General features: G+C 33.8%; 1 protein-coding gene across 5 annotated transcripts in view; it reads right to left on the bottom strand.

The window, feature by feature from the left end:
• Positions 1-944: 944 nt before the first annotated feature.
• The window catches only part of Krit1 (KRIT1 ankyrin repeat containing), a 39249-nt gene continuing 29169 nt past the window's right edge, over positions 945-11024 (bottom strand). For all 5 annotated transcript variants that reach the window (XM_040291492.2, XM_005334673.4, XM_013362586.4 and 2 more), the window contains 5 exons: positions 8338-8504; positions 7595-7682; positions 6824-7030; positions 1919-2035; positions 945-1422 (listed from right to left, as the gene is read on the bottom strand). In XM_040291492.2, the coding sequence (XP_040147426.1) occupies positions 1354-1422; positions 1919-2035; positions 6824-7030; positions 7595-7682; positions 8338-8504 (648 nt within the window). In that variant the 3' untranslated portion in view covers positions 945-1353. The remainder of the gene's footprint in view (positions 1423-1918; positions 2036-6823; positions 7031-7594; positions 7683-8337; positions 8505-11024) is intronic.

Here is an 11024-nt window from a genome sequence, read left to right as displayed (position 1 = left end):
AAAAGCTAATTTCGGCTTTACTATAAATTACTGCAAATTCTGAACCTGCTTGGAATGCCTGCCCATGCCTTGAACTCACCCATGCCTGGCTCTCTGACCAGATAGCAGCCCTCTCTGAAACTTTAGTGACACCTCATAAATATTGGCCTTCCCTGGCCAGACAACGACCCTCTCTGAGGCTCTAATGGTCCTCATAAATTCTGATGTTGGGGCCAGCAAAAAAAATTGTAAACTACCATTAGTGTGATGCTTGTCAGAGTTCTGTTATCTGTAACCCCTCTTTTGTGTAACTTGCTGGGCTATAAAGCTGGGCTGTAGGAAAGGTGGGGCTGCTGTTTTGTTCCCGCCGTTTTGGGAGGGAAAGGCAGCCCGGCCGGTCGAAATAATAAGCTTGCTTTAATTTGATTTTAATTGGAGTCAGTGGTCTTTTCTTTCGTCCTGGTCTAACAATAGTTTCTAGCCTTTAAACAGTATATTATTTATTTAGCTCCTCATTTCTGATATCAATAAATGAAACAACCAGATATTTGGTGATCTATTTCCTAATATAAAGCCAATATAAATAAGCCATTAAACCAACTCATTAAAACACACTATGGATTTTACAAATGTAACTACCAACATCCAGAGATTGTTATTAAAAATGAATGTCTGTACATATGTGTGCTTGTGTTATCAGTGGTATAATTATGCAAATTTAATATAAATCCATTGCTGGGTCTGGAATTATTTCAACAGGAAAAAAAAAACTTTAAGAAAATATTTCCCCAATACTTCTTAAGTTTTTAAGAGACACTCAAGTAATTATGATGCAAGAGGTTCAACAACAATACTTTTTCTAAGAAACACCTTATACTAGATACACCTTTTAGCAAAGACTTATAAACATATTGAGCAATGTTTATAGGCTACAGAAAAATGTTTTAAATAACAGTGGCATATGGTCCAAGTAGAAAATACAATTTCTTTATTCAAAGCATGTTGACTTTCATGTTTCACATAAAGCTGTACCAAAGCGACATTTTAATTTCATCATATTCCACTCCAAATTCTTTACCATTTACCAAAAATAACTTTTTTATAAAGCTTACTATTTTGTCTAATATTATACAGATTATCAATTTATATTTTTTGTGTGTGTTTCTCTCAAAAATTAAAATAGCTTATAAGGATATAATATAAAACTAACTGGTATATTACACACCAAACATAAGTACAGATTCTGTACAATGTAACAGTATACATACATATTACAAGAGACTAATGCCTTGTTAAAAGTAATATTTTAAGAAATCTTTCATGGAAAAAAACTCTGCATTATAAAACGTGGCTTGAGTACCAGCTATTTTCCTTTCATGAGTTTCTTTCAGTGGGCATTAACTGTCCATTTAGCTTCATTAACAGTTTTACGACCAGACCAGCCTATAAAGTAAAACATGTTAACAATAAATATCAAACAATCAAGAATGTTTAAAGAATACACATGGCAGTGGGCAGTTATCTACCTAACTTGAAAGGGAACTTTCTTATTAAGAGGTAGTCTCTCAAGAAGTTGAACTCAGGGAGAATTTACTCAGGCTTTTTGAAAAGATTTAAGAAGTGACTTGCTGAACACAACTAGTAGCTAAGGATAGGATACCAGAAGAGGAGGGAAGGACTACCTAAAACCTTGGTAGAAGAGACAGGGAATACCAATCAGAATTAAAAGAAATGGCACAATAAAGAGATTAATTGTCATAAATTTGGAATGAATTACTTAAGTTTCTGGTTTTCTTTGCTTAGGAAAGGCCTTTCATTTTTCCCTTTAAATTTCATCTAATATTAGAAGTTTTTCTTTAAAAAGGATTATGGATTATGGCACTTAAAAATAACTTTACTAGTATAACTGTTTAGTCCAAAATAATTGATAAATGCTTACCTGTTTTGTATGTACAATAAAGCTCATTTTATTCTCCATACTATGGATCTGAAAACAGGTATCAGCATCTCCCAATTGCCACATAAAACAACCATACTTAAGACTGATGAGTAAAGCCTGCAAAATAATTAAGAATCATTGTATTAATTAAAATACATATTAAAAACAACTATCTTCCCTTACTGTCCACACTTATCTAGTAAGTTCTAAACATTATGGTTTTGAGTATGATCATATAATCCATTCAGAATGCCACACTAACCTCACACAACCTGTGGCACAGAACCTGGATGAGCAATGATATTCTTTTAATGATGTCCAACTTAGGGCTGGGGCTGTATCTCAGTGGCAGAGTGCTTGCCTAGCATGTCCAAGGAACTGAACATCATATATAAATAAAATAAAGTCATGCTGTCCATCTACAACTACAAAAGAATGTAAAAAAAAATTATAAAAAAGATGCCCAACTCATTAGTGACTTTCAAAATAATGAAATGTACTGCAAACTTTTTTTTCCCTGCAGTTAAGAACAGCCTCTTTAATTTACTCAGTACTTTTCTTTTAAAACAACCAATTCCAATCAAACATGGTATTAATTTACTTGAGTGTATATTATATATAGTTTTTAAAAAATCTTGTTTTAAAATCTTCTTTTAAATATTCACATGGTACTTTCAAATCTGAAATTTATGCAACAGGGGAAACAGGATGACTTAGGCAATTTTTACACCACTAAAATAAGTACACAGACATATGTATTGTAAAAATAAGCATAATTATAAAAATTAGTAATCAATCTTTCATAAATTTAACAGAACTATTTAAAAAAATCAATATTACAGTAATCCATTCTTTGATTTTTCTTAACAATGCTGTATTTAAGTAGGTACACAGAAAGTATTTGTGCTATACTTTAAAATACATATGTTTAGGCCAGGGGTAGCACATGCCTGTAACCTCAGCAACTTGTGAGGTTGAGGCAGGCAGATTCCAAGTTCCAGGTTAGGCTCAGCAATTTTGTGAGACCCTGTCTCAAAATAAAATATAAAAGGCTGGGCCTAACCTGGAACTTGGAGAGTTAGAGGGTCTCAGATTTCAATCCCCAGTACCAAATATATATGTATATATGTATGAATGGTTAGGAACATTAGCAATCTATGAGTAACAATTCTTAGAATATTGACTGTAAATAATAAACTAAGCATATGCCAAAAAAAAATAATTGGTGTTTGGGGCACTTTAAAAAATATTTTTAGTTGTAGATGGACACAATACCTTTATTTTGTTTATTTAGGTTTTTTTTTTTTTTTTTTTTTTTTTTAATGTGGTGCTGAGAATCAAACCCAGTGCCTCATGCATGCTAGGCAAGTACTCTACCACTGAGCCACAACTCGAGTCCAGTTTGGGGCACTTTTAAAGTAAAGTTATGTAAATAAAACATGGTATTAATTTACTTGAGTATATATTATATATAGTTTTTAAAAAATCTTGTTTTAAAAAAGCCATCCACATCATATTGCAAATTTTACAGACCGAATATGCTAAAATACTACTTACCAACATACAGACTGAAATGCTTATTCAAGATATAATACCTTAAACCAATTATCTTTAACATTACTTGAAATCTCTTTAGCTAAAGTCAAAAAATGGTCCATTAAAATGGCCTCAAAACAGTTTAATATGCAGAAAAAAAACTCCTGTGGTACAGCAACTTTCAGTTGTACAGAGGTCAGATTTCTAACAAAAGTTATTAGAGTCCATAAGTTAAAGATAAAAGTTTTGTGGTTAAAGGACAACATGCAGTGAGGAAGAATTCTTGAGAAACCCCAAATAGTAAGCAGTTGAGTGGAATTGAGGAGCAGAGTCCAAATGATAATTTTAAGTGATAAGTCTACTCCAGAAGGAAAAAGGAGTTCTCATTATGACAAGGTGCTCAGTAAGGAAAGTCAAAAATCATAATAGTTGAGAACAGGGACAGTTGAGAACAGAAAAAGGCACAGAGTAGCACATAGATGACCAGCAGAGAGGAGAAACAATTATATTGATAACTGATTATGTAGAATGGTACCAGGTGGGTGTTTAAACAACCAATTCCAACCAGAAGGGCATTATGATCAATATAAATCAACATCAGCAAATGATAATCTATTGTTTTGTGGTAATGGCATTTATTAAGGTTGAAGACATATCAACAAGTACAGTTCAGCTGTGAAGAATGCAACATATTCACTACAGTAAAACACTGAGCCACGATTTTAAGTGAATAAACACTGCATTTATTTATTCAATAGTGTTTACATTTTATGTAGGCAGAACAGACAAATCTTTGACAAGCACATGAAATTGGCTGAGTTATATTTTCTGATGGGCAACTTCCATTATTTCAAAGAGAAAGAAGATATAGAAGATAGAAGTAATTGATATAAAAACATAGTTATATTCTGTGGCTTTGCCTGAGAATTAATCTCTGAGGCTAATGTATCCCATTTGGTGTTTTAAATTCAAATTAAGGTATTTTTACAGATGAAGGTGTTTATTTTAATGAAGCTGTTCACATTCAACCACAGTACATCTTGCTGAATCTAAGACAAGCGAGGACAACCTGGTTGTTTCTACCCTTGATAACCGGAAAATATAATCATCTTAAAGCTTTTGAAAGTGCCATATATTTATCACTGGCTTATGCAGGGACAGAAAGCATGTTTACATTTTGGTTCAATCATCTTTTTATATACTCAAGGATAGTATTCCTATTTATTTTTCTAGAAGCTGAACATATTATCCTGAAAAAGCAATCTGTTAATAATATAGCTAACATTCCCTGTCTACTACTACTATCTCACTTATTCAACTTCTGGACCAGACTGTTATTTACAATATAAATATTTTAAGGTATTGTTAAACTACCTTATGAATACTATATATATATTACCATCCAGTTCCATGAATAAAAATTTGTAAATGTTGGTATAAGATGCTCTATATAAATAGCAAAGAAAAATTTCCTGAAATGGAGGGGGTAATTTCTCCTTCATTTAACAAGTTTAGAAATGAAACAGAAAAGTGCTATAAGTTTTATAAGCAGTAGTGTATTTTATGTAAGCAAAAAAAATTTTTTTTTTTGGTGGTGCTGGGGATTGAACCCAGGGCCTCGTGCATGTGAGACATGTACTCTACCAAAAGTACCACCAAACAGTAACAAATTTCTGAGCTATATCCCCAGCCCCGCAAAATAGTTTTAAAAGAAAATAAGCAAAAGACCCAAAAGCAAGCTGGCTTATAAGGGTATTCAAGAAATCAAATTCAGGTCAGTAACTGAAGTCAGACTTTATTCTGCTCCATTTCCCTAAATCTTCTCTAGTCCCATCCACAGGTTTATCTGACAACTTCATTAAATAATGCTGCCCATAAGGAAGATCCCGAGTTAATATTAAATAATTATGACTGGGATAATTTAAAAAGTTATATGATTATCATAATAAAGACTTATAAAAATTAGGAAAAGAAAAATTAAATTTATGAGCACATTTCCCAATCTAAAATGTGTTTTTAAAATGCACAAGTTTGGCTGGGGCTGTAACTCAATGGCACAGTACTTGCCTAGCATGTGTGAGGCACTGGGTTCAATCCTTAGCACCACATAAACAAATAAAATAAAGGTATTCTGTCCATCCACAACTATAAAATATATTTTAAAAAAATAAAAAATAAAATGCACAGGTTTAGTTTACATTAATTGATTTGGAAAATGGTCTATTCTTGGCAAATCTGAGTTAACAAATTAGATTTGATTTTTATTTTCTTCTTATTATAAACTAGTCATCCATCCTGCTTAAATGTGTGAAGTGTTAAAAATAAATGACAAACCTATATTTTATATCATAATAAATTTGATTAGAAAAAGATGCAAGCATCAAACAGTAACAAATTTCTGACTGGAGAGCTTTTTAGTGTTCTAATGGATATTTATAACCCTTCTAAGCTTCACATTATCCCCCAAGAGCTTCTTATAACTAGTTCCAATTTTCAAAATGAAGCCCTTGTATCAGATATATTTTTCTTTTTTAATTCTGCATTTTCCATTTAAACCCACTTGATATTTTAAATAGGTTATTATAATCACACAGTAAAAAACTTTTGACTTGCAAGATGGTGTTATTATGTTTGTGACCATTCCTAAGATTCCTATGTTGAAATTTTAACCCCTAGTGTGACCAATGTGATGGTAGTAGATGTATAGCCTTTGGAAGATAATTAGGTCACGAGGGTAGAGCCCTCTTGAAGGGGATTAGTGCCCTCATAGAAGGGTACCCAAGAACAATCAAGAAAAAGGCCTTTTCCAGAAGCTGACCATACTGATGCCTGATCTCCGACTTCTAGTTTCCAGAATTGAGAAATAAATTTCTATTGTTTATAAGCCATTTAGTCTAAGGAACTCTGTTATAACAGCCTGAACTCAGATAGGTACATATTGAAAAGTCTCCCTTCTAACTCCAGTTCCCAATTACATGTGTCCCTTCTCAAAAGGCTTCAAACATTTTTTTATGTATACAACATGTTCTTCAGGTAAAAATAGTCTCAACCTCCTTCCATTTTTATACCAATTGTAGCGTATTACATGTGGTTTGGCACCATTTTCACTAAATATACTGTGTAAATATATTACTATACACAAAAATACTCCATATACCTAAGATATTCCAATCAAGAATGTATTTAATTAATGTTAAAACTCCTTACTGGAAGTCATTTAGTCACACGCCTCCCGCAGCATTATTTGCAATGAATGAAACTTCAATGAAAAGTTATACATATATGCTATTTCTAGATTCTTCACATAGGCTGGTACTGTTAGTTTAGTAGTTATATAACATGACTGGTCAAAAACAGCTAAAAATATACCTTAGTTTCCATGTTGAGGAGATGAAGTCCTTTTATATTTACTCCTACATACACAGGGATGACTTTATGATTGCTGGGGCTTGCTTTTGTAAATATCTGTCCTGTGAAAAAAGCTGCTCCATATGTAGGAATTTCCCAACAATTCTGTAAGAACATGCGCTGCAGGTGATGCATTTCTTTACTGACACCTTCACTTGTACTAAGATTCTAAAAACAATTACAAATAAAAGAGACATGAAAGAGAATTACAAGTATGATAATCCAAACAGGCCAACTACGCAATTTCTTAAATCAAGGTTTTCCCCAAAGAATGAAATTATGGCACATTATCATAAGAGTACTTTTTCTTTTTATAATATTTTTAAAATACCTTTATTTTATTTGTTAATTTTTTGTGGTGCGGGGAACAAACCCAGTGACTCATGCATGCTAGGCAAGTGCTCTATCACTGAGCCACAACCCCGGCCCTCTTTTTATTATCTTAATATTAAAAAAAATATGCTGAGGTCTAAAAATATAATTTGTCTATTCCATTAATTTTAAGTGCCTCATGGGCAGGGATAGTATATTATTTCAAAATTTTATTCCTATCTTTTACCAAAATATTCAGCACATAGATGCTATTTTCAGTTCCGGACATTGTAAACCAAAAGATCCATTTAGAAGTTCAGGACTATGAGTTTACTATACCTATGTTTAAAAGATTAATAACACTAACAAAATATCAAGTAGGCTATAAAAATGTCTTTTTATTTTCATTAAACAGCTTACCTTATATTCATGAAGAATTCGATTTGTCCAGTGTGGTGCCTTACTTTTTAGTTTGGTAATAGGTACAATGGATTTTAGATTTTCTTCACTGTAAGCACACATGCAAACATCCTTTAAGTCATCTTTGGTACTCAAGTACACTAATCTCTCTGTAACAGATGGCTTTAAATGACACAATTTTTAAACTGAAAAATACTGCTTTAAAAATTAGAGAACTCAAAAATTTTAAGAGTTCAAGTTGTGGGAAAACGTCACAACGTCATAACATTTGCAATAGAGAATGTTTCTTCTTTCAAGAGCCAGAAAATGTTTTTGAAAGTTGAAAAGCACAATAAACAAACTTTAGATGTGCTCAAATCTCAATGTTTTCTCTGAAAGATTGAACATGATTTTAATTTTTATGGTAGGATGTCTAAGTGCATCTGCCTTATAAAATTTTTTTACTACTTATTCAAGTCAGGTTTTAGTGAACTTATTTAAACATACAGTAAAGAAAGATAAAAAAAAATAAATATGAAGTATATCAAAATAAAAATCAAACATAAGAAAAATAACTTTGGAAAATAAAACTTTAAAAATGCTTTATTACAGAAGCTGGAGTTTGTTTGTTTTCCCTTTCATTCTGTTTGCATTATTTAATTCCAAGTCAATGTATAAAAATGTTCTAATAAAACTTCAAAACTTTCTTGGTTAGATAGAATCTTTAGCATAGCACAAGACCATACACAGCATTAAATACTTACTTTAGGAAACCTTGCTTGTGTTTCTTACTTTCATAATTTCCATACACTATTTGCAACAGCAGGCTTGCCAATGTTATCAGTTTAGCATCAGGAGCTGTATAAAAGCCCTTTAATAAATTATATCTGGCTTCATCAAAGAGAATAAGAATAGCCAGTGGATCCTCAATCTTAAAAGAAAAAGTATAATGTGGTTATCAGGCTACAATTTCCTTTTAAAAATATACAGCTTGTCACTGTATAATAAAGAAAAAGCAGAAATTGCACATTTATACATCAATGAACTGTTACTGTTTTAGAGCAGGAGTTGTGGAAACTTTTTCTAAGGGCTAAATAGTAATATTTTAAGCTTTGTGAGCCATATAATCTCTGTTGCAACTACTCAACTTTATCATTATAGTATAAAAGCAGCTTCAGGCAATACTTAAATAAGTGGTATGGCATACAACTTTTTGTAAAGATACTCAATTTGAATTCCAGAAAATTTTCACATGATTTAAATTTTATTCTTTACATTTTTTAACCATCATAAAATATAAATATGCATTCTTAGCTTTTAGGTTATACAAAAATAGGAAACAGGCAGGATATGATCATGACTATAGTTTGATAACCCCAATTGACCATCTAATAATATTACCTTCAGTTTATGGATATCTATGAACTCTAGCACTAAATCTTTATATTCATAAAAATATTTTCTATTACCTATGTTTATACACTGTATTAGTGAAGATAAAAAGGAAGTATATCAATTCCAAGAAGGACAAATGTACTTTAAAATGCTTGTCTTATGGGTTTTCTTTCTTTCTTTCTTTTTTTTAACTAGGGATTAAATCCGGGGGTGCTTAACCATTGAGCAACATCCCTAGCCCTTTTTTTATATTTGAGAGACAGGGTCTCACTGAGTTGCTTAGGGCCTTGCTAAGTTGCTGAGGTTAGCTTTGAACTCATGATCCTCCTGCTTCAGTCTCCTGAACTGCTGGGATTACAGGCCTGCACCACTGCACAATAGAATATTACTCAGCCTTAAATGAAATTATGGCATTTGCAGGTAAACGGATGAAGCTAGAGAATATCATGTTAAGTAAAATAAGCCAGTCGCCCAAACCAAAAGGCCTAATGTTTTCTCTGATAAGCTAATGTTGATCCATAGTTGAGGATAGGTAGGGAAGAATGAAGGAACTTTGGATTGGGCAGAAGGGAGTGAGTGAAAGGGTAGGGCTGTGGAGATGGGAAGGGGGTAGAATGAAACATTATTACCCCTATATACATGTATAATTACTCTATTTGTGTGACTTGCACCATGTATAGCCAGAGGATGAGAAGTTGTGCTCCATTTGTGTAAAATGTGTCAAAATGCATTCTACTCTCCTGTATAACTAATAAGAATAATTAAAAAAAATTTTTTTAAAGCTTGTCTTAAAGGAAACATTTTTTATATTATTTGAATAAAGATTTTTGTACTTAGGAATAACATTAAAAGCATAGTTTGCTGGGTGCACATCTCTAATACCAGCGGCTTGGGAGGATGAAACAGGAGGATTGCAAGTTGAAAGCCAGCTCAGCAAAAGTGAGGCGCTAAGCAACTCACTGAGACCTTCTCTCAAAATAAAATACAAAATAAGGCTGGGGATGTGTCTCAGTGGTTGAGTGCCCCTGAGTTCAATCCCTGGTACCAAAAAAAAAAAAAAAAAAAGTTAAGAACCTTTATTTTATTTATATATGGTGCTAAGATAAGAATCAAATCCAGTAGTTTACACATGCTAGGCAAGTGTAAACTCTACTACTGAGCTACCACCCAGGTCCTCCAGCCCTTTTTTGTATTTTATTTAGAGACAGTATCACACTGAGTTGCTTAGGGTCTTGCTAAATTGCTGAGGCTGGCTTTGAACTTGAGATCCTCCTGCCTAAGCCTTCTGAGCTGCTTCAGTTACAGGCAGGAGCCATGGTGCCTGGCAAATAATTTTATTTTTCTATCTTATAATACTCTATGCAATATATAAAAACTGAAACAATGAAAAGAAAAAACACACAGGATCTAAGATGGCGGGCCAGAGGAAGGAAGCATTCTGGGTTGCTCAGTAACTTGGGATTCAAGTAGTGAGAACACTGCTTCTCTGCTAGCGAGATTCCTGCCCCCGTGCAGAAAGCACCTTGCCCGTCCAGGGATCCAGGCCCCAGCATCAGAGTAGGTCTCCTAACTACTCACCCATCAGGACTACTGGGTACTAGAGCGAGACCATTGGCAGCAGCAGCACCTGAGAAGAACTTTTGGCCACCAGCCAGAGCAGAAATCACAGATGCTGCTGGAACACAGGACACTCAGTAGCTTCTCATGAGTAGGAACTCTGGCTGTCACTCCCATGTGGACCCCCGCATCTACCAAAGTGGGGCTATCCTAGTCGCCGCCACCTTAGGACTCTGCAGCAGCAGACATAGTCCCCTACTTACAGAAGCCTGCCTGTGCCTGCGAACATCACACAGGCTCTGAAGTCAGCCAACTGCCACATGATGGACGCCACAGAACTTGTCTCTGAACTCATTGTCCAACTCCATCGCTCAGCTCCCCTGACCCGATCTGACACCCCATCTTCGCCACCTTCATCACAGTCTTCAGCAGGGGCAATTCCCAATTTAGAACTCCAGATGGCCAGGTACCCAGTTTCTAACTCCTTCTCCCTAGCATC

Source organism: Ictidomys tridecemlineatus, chromosome 2 (genome assembly GCF_052094955.1).
Source record: "Ictidomys tridecemlineatus isolate mIctTri1 chromosome 2, mIctTri1.hap1, whole genome shotgun sequence".
NCBI lineage: Eukaryota > Metazoa > Chordata > Mammalia > Rodentia > Sciuridae > Ictidomys > Ictidomys tridecemlineatus.
The sequence above is the reverse complement of the archived record's forward strand: the minus strand, read 5'-3'. Positions and strand labels throughout refer to the sequence as shown.